This window comes from Stigmatopora nigra, chromosome 2, assembly GCF_051989575.1.
Source record: "Stigmatopora nigra isolate UIUO_SnigA chromosome 2, RoL_Snig_1.1, whole genome shotgun sequence".
Classification (NCBI taxonomy): Eukaryota; Metazoa; Chordata; class Actinopteri; order Syngnathiformes; family Syngnathidae; genus Stigmatopora; species Stigmatopora nigra.
In genome coordinates this window covers 9,990,228-10,007,585 of record NC_135509.1, presented here as the reverse complement: position 1 = coordinate 10,007,585, position 17,358 = coordinate 9,990,228, and the positions used below count along the sequence as shown (strand labels likewise).

General features: G+C 40.0%; 1 protein-coding gene across 2 annotated transcripts in view; it reads right to left on the bottom strand.

The window, feature by feature from the left end:
- Positions 1–697: 697 nt before the first annotated feature.
- LOC144191391 (multiple C2 and transmembrane domain-containing protein 2-like) overlaps positions 698–17,358 on the bottom strand; it is a 33,271-nt gene continuing 16,610 nt past the window's right edge. For both annotated transcript variants that reach the window (XM_077710896.1, XM_077710897.1), the window contains exons 18-23: positions 11,059–11,178; positions 9,644–9,685; positions 5,493–5,602; positions 5,288–5,397; positions 3,685–3,782; positions 698–1,060 (exon numbers count right to left, since the gene is read on the bottom strand). In XM_077710896.1, coding sequence (XP_077567022.1) covers positions 1,001–1,060; positions 3,685–3,782; positions 5,288–5,397; positions 5,493–5,602; positions 9,644–9,685; positions 11,059–11,178 — 540 coding nt within the window. In that variant the 3' untranslated portion in view covers positions 698–1,000. The remainder of the gene's footprint in view (positions 1,061–3,684; positions 3,783–5,287; positions 5,398–5,492; positions 5,603–9,643; positions 9,686–11,058; positions 11,179–17,358) is intronic.

Here is a 17,358-nt window from a genome sequence, read left to right as displayed (position 1 = left end):
GGGTAAAAACATACAAGCTCAGGGAGAACATGCAAAGTCCACACAACGAGGATCCACCTGGGATTGAACCCTCAACTCCAGAACTGTGAGGCCGACGCGCTGCTTATTTTAATATTGTGAGTGATTATTTCTCCCATGCAATGGAATTGCATTGCTGATTCCCAACCCTTAGTGACCAAGTATGTTACATTTGAAACAGCTCATTGCACACACACACAAAAATTATGTGTCCCAAAGAACACCAAATTAATATGTATCTATCAATTTCATGTGTCTGTGTGTGTGATGACTTCCTGTTGTAAGACATGCAACAAATTGCAATGGAAAATCATTTTTTCTATGCATCATTATTGATCCCTCATGTATATATAGATGGTAATAGAAGACATTACTCATAGAATATTCACATGATGACAGCGAGTAACTGAGATGCTTAAAATACAGATTATATTATTTTTGGACATTTATTAGTTTTTTAAATAACAGAACAGTATAAAAAGTTGTTTAGAGTGAGTAAAATAAACAGATGGTCTTGATATAATTCCTAACCAAAAAAAGGACGACAGACAAAAACATAGATATGGCCCCTCACTTTGGTTATTTAGAAATCCAATTCACTTTGGCTTTTAATTATATTAATGCACGGATCAAGAGGAATATGCACTATAGTTTGCTTTCCTTGAATTGTTAAGTCCGGTATTAACTTAGGCTTGAGGCAAATATCCGAGACAAAAAATGGGAGGTCTGAGATAACATCCAAACCGAAGGGACTTACTTCTTGCCTTTTTTTCTTTTTTTTACCTCCTAGCTGGTGATTGACAGGGCCATGAGCTGCCCTCCTCCTTTTCCTCCTCCTGCTGTCAGCCAGGGAGGCAAACACACAAGTCAGAGGGCGGCTTGGGTGGGGGGCGAAGAGGGGACCGAGTCAGGGCACTTTGGCAGAACCCTGGTGGCACCTGTGCGTTGTTTGTCAGGTGGACTGGGTCGAACCCCTGCTCTCTTATTTCTTCTTCCGTGGCAGGTTCTGGCTGGTGGGCACTCTCAGTGCACTGTACTGCGCCTACAAAAACACACAGGAGTTATTTTAACGGGATGCCAGTAATCCGAGCTCACCTGAGCGTACGATAATGGCTCCCCTGAGGAGAAGTCAGTGCAGCAGAGGGGAAAAAAAGCAAGGCGGGCGTGCAATGTAATGAATCATTTTTTTTAAACACGGGAGCAGAGGCGATTAATCACGCACAGGAAAGATTTTTAGGATTGAAAGGTTTTGTATCAACTCCTCATTCTGCACAACAATTACAATATGAGAAGACCTACAAAGCTGCTGTAACTCTACATCCCTTAAAAATAAACCCAAGTCCAACCCCCAATACTAAAACTTGTTGCAGCCATCAAGGGCCAATCCCACCCAATTTTTCTCCCTAAAAATATTATAAAACTTTAAACTAAACTTCCCCCATATTAGATAGAAAACCTTGGCCTAGATCCATGCCCATGTATTACATTCATTTGGGGAAGAACCTATACTGAACTATTTCTACTGACGAGTCCTAAAATGCGCTACTTTAAATCGATGTGGGAGGATTTCTGTTGCATGATATGTATTATTGTTATTTGGATAAAACATGGTGAGAATGTTTAGGAAAAATATTTATCTCGAAGGCTGGATAGAATGGTCTTGAAAAACAATTTAAGGATTGGCCTTGAAGGAAGCACCTCTAGCCTTTGACAGCAGTTTCACAATTTGACAAGAAACTATGTAGTAATGTGTAACATAAGATGCACAAAAGTCTCAAGGACCATGGGTGATGTTTTGGACGAAAAATCTATTCCAAGAAATGGCAGGTTACCTTGAAAGAACTATATACAGAAAAGTCGATTGGAGGGCAGAGTCAAAGTTCACGAGTTTGTATGGTGAATTTCATAGTTCACATTTTGAAAAAGTTTTACTGCGGATCACATCCAGTAAGGTCTGATCAGACAGGTACAACAAACAAATTGGTGGTGGCACATTGCAAATTTGTTGTTGTTTTTCTCAAGCCATTCCATGTCAAAGTTTGAATATCATTTTGAGGTTTGGCAGTGGAAAAGGAAGGTTTTTTTTTCAAGGGGTCGTTGTTGACTGCAGCTTTTGAAAAAAAATGTTTTTATCTGCAGGTCACAAAGAATCTCACCTGAACCATTTTTACTGACAAAAAAAAACATTTAATCAAAATCCAGGCGATACATTTGTAGAAATGCGGCATCATTTTTTGGTTCAGTACAAGTCAATTACCCAGGAGTCACATTTTCCTACTTAGTTCCTGCAATGAGACACTTCTGTCCCCAAATATGAATCAGTTGTGCAGAATTTTAAGTGGTCACAGGGTGTTGTTTAAAAAAAGGCGCTTATAAAGTTGCTTTTGAAGTTGTGGAGCATCCAGGGACTCAAACAAGGTGTTAAATCTGTTGGGTAAAAAGGTAAGGAAACATTATGCTAATTAGCTGGGCAGTCCACTATTAGAAGCACGAGATGGGAGTGTGGGAACAAAGTGGCAGCCTGGTGCATCACAACATGAAACTGCGCTCAGAACTGACAGATGCTTCTCATTTCCGCGTTGTCAGAAGTCTTCCGTTTGAGGACGACTTTGTAGATCTGCATGGCCGCTAATTGCCAAGTCAGATTTGCAAGAAGGACAGGAGCCCGTTTGCTGCCTTTGTGGTGGCTTTCGTTGGATTCCACTATTGTTCCAAGTCAACAAAAATGAAATAAGCGCTTTTTTTTTTTTACTAAGGGTCTCCTGGGTATAGATTGTTAAGGTTATCTACCACCCCCCCAAAAGCAATAATGAAAGCCACCTAGGATGAATCTTGAGAATGTTTCTTTGGTGTTTTTTCCTCATGACTTGGAGCTATTCCCAACATGTACTTTCTCTCAGAAAACTATTGTTTTCTCGTCTGTGTTGTTTCAAAGCAAGTTTTTTTTTTTTTTGTATCCCAACGGAGAGGAAGGTGGACAAAAGGAGCCAGAATGAAAAATGCATCCGCCACCTTGTTTTGCCAACTCGGCCGTCAAAATCTCAAATGAGACAGGCTCTAGCCACATCACAGATGAGTCGGCCATGTTATTGCTGAGGGACGACATCAAGGGTGAGAGAGTCTTTCCGTAGTCACACTGTCAGGATTTTTTTCTCTAACGGTTCAGCAACAGGGTGAGCTACCTGGGAGATGAAGGGAGCGAATTGGTACTTCATTTTCTAGCACAGCGAACCTCTCGGCACCTTTATGACGGCCGTTTGACGTCGACGTCAATGACGCGTTGGTTTTGGCTAACTGTGTCATCAGATTCATTGACCTCAAACATCTTGAGGGGGAAGCAATGGTGGGAAATGACGAGTACAAGTACATATAGATTTATTAGCTCTATGTACCGTGTGCAATTACGTATTTTTAAACTTGGTTTATTACTCACTACAAGTGGAAACAACCTGAATGTGAGTTTCTTTACCAGACCTAACATATTTGAACATTCCCTCATTGAGGACAATTGAGTAGAGAGGCTGTTTTGAAAAAGTGGCTGTCCATTATAGTAAAACCAAGCCATGGGATGCATTTCCACTATCCTTTTTAATTCATCATATATAATAATATAAACATGCCATGGGAATAGTGCCCCTTTCTGGATATAAAAAGACAGCTTTTTACCTTCTGAACATCAGATGGCATCCTCTTGAGAAAATCCAGCAGTTCATTATTGTCGATGGTGTATGGGTTGCGCAGCTTCTTAGTAAATTTGTGGACACCTTGGAAAAAATTAGAAAATGTTCAAAGAATTATATAGCAAAACCAATTATCCACAAAAAAAGTTGAATACAACTTTAAACTAATGTTGCTATGTTCAAAGAGCAGATCATAATTGTTAAGTTAAGATTCATTAATTGAACAACACTTCGTACCCATCAATTACTCTTATTTTATTAGCCAGGGCTTGACTGCTCTCTTGGTGCACCTTAACCTTCTATGACCTGGCATCCACATGTGTGGACATCATTTTTCACAGAAAATACATTATGTAAAAAGATAATTGTTTTTACACTCATCAGGTAGGTCCCAATTAGCATAACTATCAAAGACAAAATAAATATGCATATCTTGCAAGAATCCAAGTCTTAGGAGGTTAAGGCATTCTAGAAAGTGTAAAAATGCACACAGGTTCAACCAATAGCAGAGGGTAAGTTCAAGATGAAAACCTAACAAGTGAATTTGCAAATAGTGAATAGCAAATAGCTTTGTGTTCACGGTATTGATCGATTTTCCACTTTCTCCTCACTTTCAAGCGCAACTCCAAGAGATGCTGTGTACAAACAAGTGAAAAACACATCTCAACAGAGTGGTAATGGGACCATTATACTGGCAGCTTGAGAGTGCCTCACCCCAATGTGCAGACAAAGAACCCCAGGACCTAAATATGTGCGCGCAACTTGAAAGGCTTGCCTTGGAACCACGGGGATGGAGGTTAACAGGCGAGCAGAGCAGAGTCTCCGTCTGCGTGTTTTTGTTTGATAAGATAGGATTTTGGTATTGATTGCGTGGAAGCCTGCGTGGAAATAGAGCGGCTGTGGGCTGGCGAGCTGGTGAAGGAGAGCCCGTGGAGGGCAAAGCATCTCCCTGACCACAGAGATGACGGTTTGCGCTGTATAGCCACAGAAGATAATGAGAGGCCTTCAGACTGCCCAAGGACATGCTGTGTTATATACGGCTCAGCCGCGCTCCTTTGTGTTCCTTCAGAACCTGGGGCTTTTGCCTACACTGGGCTCTACCATCACAGCCCACATGGAGCCCAGCTCACCTCTGCAGATGTCTGATCTTGTTGCATGTGCAGAGGTGTAGGGTAGAGATCAGGAAAGCACTTCACTTCAGTAGAGGCAGGTGATATTATATAAATCAGTTTAAAAAAAAAAAAACTTCATAGATATAGTACTTAGGGTGACCAGAATGGTGGTGGTGGTGGACTTTCAGCTACAGCTCAAGAAAGTAGGCATACTAAACCAATTTCCAATATCCCTGTTACACGTTTTTTTGTGAACAAGATATACTGTCACTTTGATAATGGTGCAGAACTTTGGACCACTGAATAAACATATTGGCGAGACTGTTTTTAAAAATATATAGATACCAGAATGTACTGCATATGAACCATTAAGTCACTAGCATCTATAATGGACCTGCCCCTCTGCTGATCAACAGCTTGGCTTCTACTAAAGTCATTTTTCATCAAGCTCTTGCACACATGCATAAATCTACTCACCCCATATGAGCACTATGTAGCGCAGCGGGATCAAATATAAAAGCAAAGTGGCTGTAAAGAGTACCAGGCCGGCCAGACATGACATGAATGGAACAGACCAGTTAAATAAGCTGTAAAAGAAGGATTTCAATTAATACAATCAAAAGACACCAAAAAATGTTACTACAAATGAATACAAATATAGAACAATAATAAATGTATTTACTTCTTTGTCCGTTCTCCCATGTTTGCGAGTTCCTCCAAAATGTTCTGGACAGTCAATACAACTTCTTGAACCATATGTATTTTGTCCATCAAACCCTTTTTGCCAGATTCCTAACAACAACAAAAAAAGGTTCTGATGATATTAATTGTTGTGTCACGTGGCTGATTGGACAAAAAAGGCAAAAAACATGTTATTATGTGTGGTTTGTCCATTGAATGGACATAATGAACAAATATATACAAAAAAATATATATACACATATATATACACATATAAAGGCAAAATATTGAGCATGGCAACGCAATAAGTCAACACGCACAATGTATGAGAAAGAAAGGGATGGAGGGTTTGTCTTTTTGATCTCATCAAGGCTCAGAATAAGGACCTGTGAAGCCTTACAGAGGGAGAGGAGTGTACTGAGATAACACCGCCTAAAGAGGACTGAAAAGGCTCACATCAAAAGGAGGAAATAATGACAGGAATGATGACAGAGACGAAGAAGGAGGGCGGGTGCCGCATGAGGCTGGAGGATGTCTGCCGTATATGTTTATGATAGCAGACAACTACATTGACGTGGGCCAGGCGGGACGCCGCTATCATGGCTGGCCGAGGCCGCCCATGGGAACGCGGCATCTGCAAACAGGGAGAAATCTGAAAGATTCCCCGCTGTCAAGCCCACAGGAAGAGAGCCATTCCCACACTAGCACATCCTCCCCACCGGTGGTTGGATCTTGGCTCAGGACTGGAAGCTCGCCACCGGCCAAAAAAGGCAAAAGCATTGCAAAAATGTTCTGCTTAAAAGGAACATCTCACGCTCTCTTCAAGTGGACTATCAATGTTTGGACTTGTGATTTCAGTGGAGCACAGAACGCACTTTTGAGTTGTGCAGAGTCCTGAAACCACTCGGGCGAAGCCCTGGGTATCGTCTGCGGATACATTCTAGCTTTGTAGTAATTGGGAAAAAAATGGTGACGGATTTACCCTTTCCTCAACAGTTAGGCAAAAGTTGAAAGTATAATTTTGCACTTTTGTGTACATAATGTAAATAAACAAGCATGTCGACCAAATGATTATGTGTGGCCTTTGTCTGAACAAAATCTGTCAGGTCCTACATAAGTGTACTTGTTGTTGTTGTTGTTTTCTTCCATTATTGCGACTATACTTTTCCACACGTGAGGGTAATATATGGCCACTTGTTATAATTATTGTTCTTCATCATTCAATTATTCACTGGGCCTACTTTACAGCCATCAATAGAACTCACAAATACAGTAATATGGTGTATTTTCTGTAAAGATAAATACCTGATGAGAATATCTCTCTAGTCTCTTTAAACAGCTCTTCAGCTCCTTCAGTAGCAGAATCTAACACTCTGGGATATTGCTGCTAGTTCTATGCACCTTGTTTGTTTGCTTTTTTGTTGTTTCTTTTTTTTAATACTGCCTGTCATTTACAATATATTGTCTAGTATGATTTCCTACTATGACTGGTAAATTGACATACTGATAAGTAAAGCATTTGTCATCTCCACCATGAAACATTGACTTGTTACAATGGCCCAAATATGTTTTAATATATTTAATAGACTGTATAATAAGAAAAAAAATCCCAATACAACTAATGCAAACAGGAATGAAAAGAATAAAAGCGTAGACTTTCATACGTGAAAGAAAGAAAAACCGATAAAGAGATGCCCTCTGAAGTATAAATAAATAGGCTGCGCTCTGAAGATTATCATTATTCATTTCCTCTATGAAAAAAAATGAAATCCTCCATCTCCTTGCTGCCAAGACATACTTTCCATTTTTTTTCTCCCTTCAAATGTCAATAAAACAATTTGAAATGGACTGCAAAAATCCTAACTGTGTACTGATTAGAAAAAAAGCTGCTAAAAGCACATTTTCCTCTCATCTCAACGTATTAAAACCTTGTAATAATGAAGAACCAATTTGATCCCTTGATCAAAAGCAAACAATCCCCAAAATTTTGGGCAAAGCTCATTTAGACCCCATTTAATTAGTATAGGAAGGTGCCAAGCGAATATGATTCCCACTAATGATGAAAAAGGACTGTAGGAGGTAAAAAATACTCCAATCAACCAATCAAATTCCAGGAAATACTGGCAGAATTCTCAGAACTTCCAGTCAAAGTAATCATTATAAGTTGAAGAAATACAAATACAAGTAGATTAGTATTTAATTTCTAATACACAGTGGTGGTAGCATAGACAATCTACCTGATCCAAGATGGTGAACTCTCTACATACGGTCTGAGAGATAAAACCCCTTAAGCCCAGTGTAGTGGACCAAGTATGCGTGGGTTAAGCACGAGTGGAGCCTCGAACCAGCTTCCCGAATGCTTTTGCTTCTCCTGTTGGGACCTATTGGATAACTATAGACTGATTTTGCTTCTCTTGTTTCTTTGTGTTACCAAATAGAGAGTCCATGTGCACAATTGATACCTAAGGGCAAAATGTAGTCACTTTACGCACATGCAATTTGTAAGCTGTTTCGTACCCCCCTGAGGACAGATTTGTTCACAGGCCGAAGATCTGTTGTATATTATCCTGTTGTACGGCCTTTCGTCTCTCTTTAACGTCATGCCTTTGGGTTCCCTAGTTCGCATATTTTCCTCCTCAAGGGGGAAAAGAGGGAATATAAAACATATTTTAGGTGGTAATCGCAACCTCCTTATGGGAAGGCAATGGGGGAGATTCATTTGTGTGTTGGCTAAGAGGCTTTGAGGCTGTCAAACTTAAACCTGATCACTCTTTAACCCCAAATATTTTAAAAACAGACTTTGATCGGAGGTGTAAAGCGACACGGGCTTGATCTCGCCAAGCGATATCACGCACGTGTGACAGCGTGGACCACAACATCACTCTCAAATAAGTCACATTAAATTAAAGCTGACAGCTTAAAACAAACATGGGCTGCTGCTTAATTAGCAAATGAAAGGAGATATTTCATTTTTTCTTCCTTTTGCATTGTGCAAAAGGGGCTTAAGAAACCTCATAGAAAGAGGAAAAGAAAATCTGAGAGCTTTATAATGAGTGAAACGCTTACACCGACATTTCTTCAACTAAACTACACAGTCCTTGATCACAAGTGAAGGTTCAAGGTGAAGACAAATGTAATAAATATCGTGTGAAGCTTTGCTATTACATTAATTGCACTGTGCCATTCCTGTCAAATAGCTATAAAAACTATTTTAGTGCTGTTTTCTGGTAACTTTTGTGTACATGCGCGTGTGTGCAGACATATCAGGCGAGTTTCATCATTCTAGCAGACAGGACGTGCTGGTGTATATGTTTTTTTCCTCCCTCCTAGCCTGCGGTCTTCACAGCAGAATATATTGAGCGCATTATGGATATGAATGCCGGGCCTAGACATGCAGCACAAGGGTCAACGCTCGCAGGCTTTGCGCTAGGTCTGCACTTCATTGCCATGAAGCAATAATCCACATTCCCGTTAACTGTCCCTTCCCAACGCCGAATGGGGGGGTGGGGTTGCGGTTGGGTTTATGCGGTTGAGTATAATTGAATATGTTGTTTTGTGGCATGGGGGAGAAGTCTAATTTTTTAGGCTCCTTAAGCATTTCCGGTTGTTTTAGTTTTGCTCCACACCAATAAAGATGCTTTATGGTTTTTCTGACCATATGAACAAGTAGAAGTGGCTCTTAAGCCCTTTGGGCGAGAACACAGCTATTCTGGGAGTAAATATCATCATTTTCTATTCCATTTGGACACTAATGACACAAGCAATCTAATTCATTTCACAAAATAGGCTTTGCGAGCCTGGAAAATGTGAATGTGTGTTTTGTGGAAAGGGTTAGATGACCTTTTTGGATCTATTGAAAAGAGTCTGAATCAGTTATGCATTATAATGTAACTTATAGAGGCTATGCGGGAAAAGTTTTCTTGTGCAGTAGTTCATATTGTGAATAGGCAGTACTAGTGATACATTCTGTATAGTGTTTCAATCGGTTTTCGTCTTGTTGCCTGACTTATTCTTGTTCCCAAGAAAGTGTTTGAACATGACTGAACTAAAGAAATGAATTAAAAAATAACAACAAATCCCATAAATGGTAGACTCCCACTAACAAACATACACCTAGCAATCGACCATTTTTCACAATTACAAGATAAATACCTTGTCATCATCCTCTTCGTCCTCACCAATGTTCATGTTCACCTGGAAGAAAATAAAAGGGCAGAGAGAGAAATTCAAGCGAATGTGGCATTTGTAGGAAGTAAGCATCTTTAACAAACACCTCGTAATGAAATTTCCTTTGAGTAAATTCACCCCTATGGGGAGCGGCTTGTTTCCATAGAGACAGCATCATGAGGTGACCTCACACAAAAGGAAAAGGTGAAAGAGAGCCTTCTTCATGTGTGCACTGTCACACTGAAGCAATCTCATTTCTCCGCAATGCAAGCACACAAAAAAACATGGGGAAAAAAACACATTCAATTTGGATGTTGTTGCCGATATCACTTTATATCAAGTCATCCCTGACCCTGCTATGACATTGCCTGAGAACAGAGCTTTTGTCATTGCCAGTCGAGGGTACGTGAGGGTCTTTGCAACTGGATGTGGAGGGTGAGCCTATGCTTTAACATTGCCCAGAGATGCAACCTTTGCCGGCACCCGCAAACACTGTCTCTGCTAAGGGGATATCACTTTTGGGAGGATGCGTGAGCAGGCCAGGCTTTAGGCGAGGGAGGTAGTTGGAAGTGTGAACAGCATTAACCTTCAAAAGCTCATGCAGGGCAAACATCAAGCGCATAACAGACAGATAATAGACAGGGTAAAAATCACCAGCTCAACCTTTAAAAAGGATAAGAGGCAGAAAATAGATGGATTTATTTTCAGAGTTTTATTTGCATGTTTGTGTTCAAAGGCTCTCCAAATGACACACTTTTTTTGGCTATTTTTACTCAAAACACTTGTGCATGCCCGTTAGACATGCATGCATAAATCATGTTTTGTTTCTTCATGTTTGTCATAAAAAAATGAGTTGTATGCACTAGTGAGGAAAATGTCACGTGTATTCTTCATTTAGTTTCGGTTTGGACATTGTCCAAAACTCTCATTTATTAAACATGGTCTGTTTTTTGGCACTATGTTTTTGTAGTTTATCCACCTCTTTCCTGTAATTGGCTGGTAAAGTGTTTATCTGACCTCTGAAATTATAAAACCATCAATGGCAAAAAATAAAACTGTTTGAAATGGCTTCTGCTGTGTTTAACTTAAACGTTATTGGACACATTTTTAGATGTCTAATATTTCTTATGGTGCTTTCTCTCCCTATGTTGACACTAACTGAAACTCTGAGGGCTTAATTTGAACTTCTTGCACTCCATTTTTCTGTGTTGAATGACCAACTTCCCACACACGATACTTTTCCGACCAAAAGTTTGACAATAATTCAACTAAATTACGTCAAACTACCCACTTTTCCAATTGTACTCCTCCACTAAAAATGTCTCAATTCCACGTAGACTTGTAAAAAGCAAATCATGTAACTTTTAGCATCTTTACTACATAATGTGAATTCCACTCACCAACTCTTGGTTTGTGTTGCTGTTTCTGCCACGGAGCTGAAAGTAGTTCCAGCCAATGAGGAGGAGAAGGAAGAGTGGAAGCATGAAGAGCTCACAATGCCATACTGTCAAGACGAAGATCTGAATAGATGAGACAGGAAAGATTAAATGATTAAAACAAACTCATCATGGGCCTACAAACCTCAAATTCATCATGTGGCCATACCCGAAACCAAATCGAAAATTGATTTAAGCGTTTTCAAAATCCCCCCTGAAAGAAGTTAGAAACTGTAAAGCCTTTTGAGAGTTTGGAAACAGATTAAGTCTGAAAATTCAAGCGACAACTTTTTAATACGTTCAAATCCTATTTATACACACGGCGATAGCGCTGCATCGGCAAAGAGCCTCTTGCTGAACAGAAAGTGTGACAGATAGCCGCAGTATGCCGTCTTTTTCCAACCAGCGCGTCAAATCCTCTTAGAATCAGAGACGGCTAGGAGCTCTGACGAGGCACATATGGCAACCGGTGGAGCATTTGCAGCGTTTACCCCCTCAGGGGCGATGAGACTGACCCCTAGTAGAAATGAGGCAGATGATGCTGAATGGCTAATTCTTTATAATTCTGCAAAGGAGTGGTGCACGAAATACCACCACATTTCACAGCGGAGTGCTAATTGGATGGTTGCTTTTAAAGCCACTTAGTGACAGTCTAATGAGTCTGCCTACAACTATAATGATTGGGAACGTGTGATAAAGATTTCACCAGCTGGTTGACAGGAAGAAGGTGAAAAGATATTCCCAAGTGTTTAATTGGAGGTTATATAAGCAAGACTATGCTCTGAAGTATTTGTTTTAATTCACAACTATAAGTCAGGCAAAACATCAGGAAGTAAATTGTGGATTTGGACAAGGGTGGTTCATTCTCGGATTAAATTTCCAGATGACTCAAGATGCCATGTTCATCTGTTCAAACAAGTATAAATGCCATATCAAGCTATCATAACATCTGGCAAGGTGTTCTGTGTCTCAGAGACGAACATGCTATCAATCCAAGGAACAAAAAGTAAAATGTCAGGTGAAGATGCTGACTGAAACTTTGAGTGTAATACTCCTGAAGCGAAAAAGTAAGGCATCACCAAGGGTAACTTTATGAGGAAGAAGTCATTAATCTGAATTCCGAAGGAAAACACTAAGAATTCCCATCTGAATTTGCAAATGCACACAACTAAATTAAAGCATTTGGCTTTAATGAGCAACAAAAAGTACTAAAAAACAAGCTTGTAAGACGAATAACAAAATCTCAACTTTCAAATAACAAGTCATTACGTTTCCGACTTGTTTTGCTATGGAAAGGACTGGTGTAATTGACAAATTTGAAACAAGGCATTTGGTAATGCTGAAACAGCACCTTAAGACTTAAGCACCAAGAGCTCTGTGTAATGGACAATAAATGGCCTACACATGCAAATCATGAAATAACAGAGAAACAGTCACACCTATATCTATAGCTAGGAATCATTTTCAATCGAAATTTGAGGTTTTCGGCATTTCAAAATCAATACAGTACATAGATAAAAAGCAACAATAAGTTTGTCAGGCAATGATTGCTAAACCCTGTACCCATGCAATGTTAGCGCCTCAAAACTAGATGATAACAAGAGGCTCCAAAGAGCTGCAGGCTGCTTGGAGAGTGAACAATATGCTGCGTTATGGCCCCAGACAGGACGCGAAACACGGCGAGGGCGAGAAAGAGCTCGGGGCCTCGGTGTTGTGGGGCCCGGCAAACAACAGACTGCTTGTGTCACAGTAACCATGCGCAATGCGTGGACACGTCGGTTTCCGGGGGCCAATCTACCTTGTGCCGCACCAGGAAACAGGGAACAGTGAGTAATGCAGACAAACGCCCCCGAGCCGCTTCACTGCACCACTTAGCATCCTTCGACTGCACAGTAGGTGAGTTGAGACAACTACAGTGAGAGCCTGCATTTTCGCAGGGGGATAGGGTCAACATTCTACAGCAAGGAATCAAAGACTAGTCATTGTCACAGTTTCAACATTTTATAAGCATTTTGTTGATTACTGCTGTCTTTTAGAAAGTCTTACAAAGTCTTTTGTCATCATATTGAATCATTTAAACTACTTATTTGACATTAAAATACTACTTTTCTATTATTCAGGTCTTTATGTGGCATTTTAGGGCTCCATAACTAAAAAAAGTTGCATTTTTATAAATATTTTCCACAGAAAAAACTGTATTCCCGAATCAGGGTAAGAGGACTACTGTATTACAAGGTTCACAAATGGGTAATATGCTGCTGTTGTTTTTATAATAGCTCATTTGCATTACAAAAACAAACTTGCACAGGAGGGGGGTTCAAGATTGTTTTTCATATTTTTTTAAAAAGGTAAACAATGAATATGCATGGGGCTTCTCTTATGAAGAACCTGCGTCATATGTTGTCACCTCCTTTCTCATCAGACACATCCTGTGCTATGCCCACACAAGGAATTCAGTCAGATTGTTGATAAGTAGCTTGTCATATTCCCAACATATCCTGAGAATGAAAATCTACAATAATAATAATAACAACAAAGGAAAAGGAGGAGAAAGAAGTGGAAAAGAAAAGTGACACAAGCCCAGCAGGAATGTTGCACCTCTTTGCCCTCGCCTGGCAAAAGCTGCTGCATTAACCACTAAAAGTCTAATTGCTCGGCCTCCGTCTACCCGCACGAGTCAACAGAGTGAGCCAATTCATTTCTGCCCGAAGGGGGGAGAGGATCTGTCACAGGTATTCATAATCGCCCACTAATGCAAATTTCTGCTCGCCACGTTCCAGCTCAGCAGACAAGATAAAAGCCTACAGGAAGACAATGCCTAGTGTCGGGAGGAAAGTCAGCGCCTAAATGAGGGTATAAACCAAAACTGTCAAACATACCTCCTCCATTCCTCCCCTTACCGATATGTTCTGCCATTACAAGCCTTATTTAGGATGAAAAGTAAAACATCTAGGTGGGAGAAAAAAAAAACCTTCACTCAGGTGCTGTGCTCGTCAAGTATCCCAAAGTAATGAGCAGAGTCAGGGGTGTATCCCCCCCCCCCCCCACATCCCCTCACCGATGTCTCCTTACATCCTCCAGAGTCAGTTAGAAAAGAGACGGGTTTAATTCCCTCCAGCTAAGTGGCTTGTGTTTTATTAGCAAGCAGCGGAGTGATTAAAGGACATGTTGGACAAAGTGCAACTGTAAATCTGTATAAAAATAATCTGCGTTTTAATTGCCATCAAAGACGAGCTAAGGCACTTTTTCCCTCTGTGCTCACCTTCCTTTCCTTATATAGACAAATTCCACACAAAGAGTGAGATCTTGAGCTTTGAAAACATGGAAAATGTGAAAAAAATATTGTAATAAATCCCTGCCTGTGTATTTAAACCCCGTGTGCGCGCGTCGGCGTGGAAGTGAGTAATTTTAGTGAATACAAATTGCTTATCTGATTATCAATCCATACCTTAATATGAAAAGTATAATTACAATTATTTTGCTTTACTTTTTTGTCCTTTATCTAGAAATCAAATATGACCTTTAAGGATCTGACAATTTGACCACCCCTGGCCTGACAAATGACTTTTTTGAAGTTTCAGCTTTTAGTATTAGTTACGGAGGAGAACTACTGCCATTTAGCTGAAAAAAAACTGCATGAATGCAGGCAGGGGGGCTGAGCCAGAGGGAAAAAATGCATTAAGAAAACTATTAGGAAGTAAAAGACTATGTTATGTGTGTATAATGGAGATTCACCTGTATGCACTGGGAAAAGAGGGCAAGCTTGGGTAGAGCAAATCTCCTGGTTGGGTTAAGAACAGTCTGAGTTGTTTTATAGCACCATTAATATGATCCTGCTAAATGTACCGAGCAGACAATCCACCCCCACCCCCTCCATTTCGGCCCCACAAAATTGGGCGCTTAATAATAAAACACTCGCCGATTAAAAGTGTGAATAAAAAAGCTTACAGACGAGCAAGTATGACCACCCGTGCTCTCCCAGGAGGGGATACAACATCACAAAAGGGACAAAGAAATTCTGCAAAAGTGTTTCTGACATACTGTATATTGATTATCAAGAAGAAGAGGCCGTGGGGTAGTGACAAGTTTTGCTACGGTAGCCAAGTGAGTGGCAGGCGGAACAGCAGACTGGCAAATGCTTCCTTTATAAAGCTAAACTGCATAATACTTGGTGAATCCCTTCTATTCATGGTGTATTAGTTACACATGCACGTACGTGTTTGCCTTTTGTGGAAATACTGTTCTAATTTGCTGTGTATACAATTGATTTAACTTTCAGTATTTTTTTTGTTTTTATTATATATATATATATATATATATATATATATATATATATATATATATATATATATATATATATATATATATATATATATATATATATATATATATATATATATATATATATATATATATATATATATATATATATATATATATATATATATATATATATATATATATATATATATATATATATATATATATATATATATATATATATATATAGAAAAAATAAATGTAAATAAATGTTTATATATATATATATATAAAAAAAATAAATGTAAGCTTTTATGACAATTCTGTTATGATTTTAGTAACTAATAAATAAAACATTAAAACATTTTGATTTAATTAAATATTAAGACTTGAATAAAATGGTGATTTTACTCTGTTAAAATCAATCATTTATTGTGTCTTGGGTTAAATTGATGTGAAAAAAATCAGAAGAATCAAAAATCCCATTCTCGTCTGTAGACTTGAAACTGAGAACTGATTGCCAAAGAATCTCGGGCAGGCAGCTGTAAATGCAGAGCAATGAGACATGTAATGTCTATTGAAGCTAGTGTGGGGACAGACTTTCAGGGGGGGGGGGGGGTGAGAGGGGGTGTCGGCGGGCGGGCGAAAAGAAAGCGCAGATAAGGTTTCTCTTCGGAGTAGGCAGCAAGCGTGTGGGCAGCCATGGTGCTCTGAGCAAATTATTTCTGAATAAATATTTCACATACGCTCAGTTCAAGTTGTAACAACTGAAGAGGAGGGAGAGGAAGCAGGAAAGGAAACATAGTAGATATGCTCTTGGTAAAAGAGGATAAAGTGGCTAGGTAGTCAGTTGTACTTGGAGACTGGTTACATTTTCAAGTGATGAATGGACTTGTGTAAGTCACGATTGGCACTCAGCAAATTGCTAACATCAGTTCTTGGAACTAAATTTTTAAAAAGATGTTTGGCACTGCAGAGCCGCAACCATGCCACTAATACGCCACTGCATAACTTGCTTCCTCGTCCTGTCCTGTCCTATTTGTTACTGCCCTTTCTTCACAATGATGGTTACTGTCTTCCTCTTCCACATATGTGGACATACCATCATTTTTCAGCTATAACCTACATTTCTTCTTTTACAAACAACTTGAGCAATGGAGATAATGATGACTGAATTTATGCTCAATCCAACATCAACTAAGGGAAGTGGTGAATTCAAACACAGACTAAGGTACGAGGATAATTTACTAGAGTACTAGAGCTAACACAGTACGTTTATATTGCATTATGATGTAGAATATGTACTGACATATTGTATTCCTCTCGGCACAATGTAAATTGCCTTTTTGGAACATTTTCAACTAATCCGAATCAGCATAACCTTACGGCAAAGTGGATATTTCCCCGGCCACATTTAAAACTCTCCTGTAGTGCAGCAACTGTCAGCCATGAAAAAGGCACACCGATTCTTAGCATTGCACGACTGACTGCTAAATAAAACCCCTAAATTTAGCCATGATCTGTCATTGTCATTTAGTGCAGGGCAAATAAAAATAAACCAATTTGTCCCTCTAACAGAGAGATGATAAGAAAATGCTCGTAAGGACGTCTGCACAGTATCTCTATCAACAAGCAAAACATTAGCATGTACTCCCAAGAGCCTGATCTGGACTTCAACCCAACCCCCCCATTGCCCTCCCTGCCTGCCTGTCTGAGACATGCCAGGGCCACAGCAGCACCAGTGCAATGGGGGCCGGTCAGTGGGGGCCCTGTAAAGCCTGTCAGCAGCGGCAACGCTGACCCTGCACTCGGGCGCTGGCCACTAGTGTTTAATCCGTGTCGGGTGCGTTAACACTGAGCGACCTCCTGGGTGACAGATCTGCCATGTGAGCCTTCTCCCCCTACCCAAAGGGTGGGGGTCGGGGGATGGCATGGACTTTGCTGTCAGCTCCACTCACACATACGTTAACACACCAGGGCATAGAGACCCCTCCCCTCCCTTCC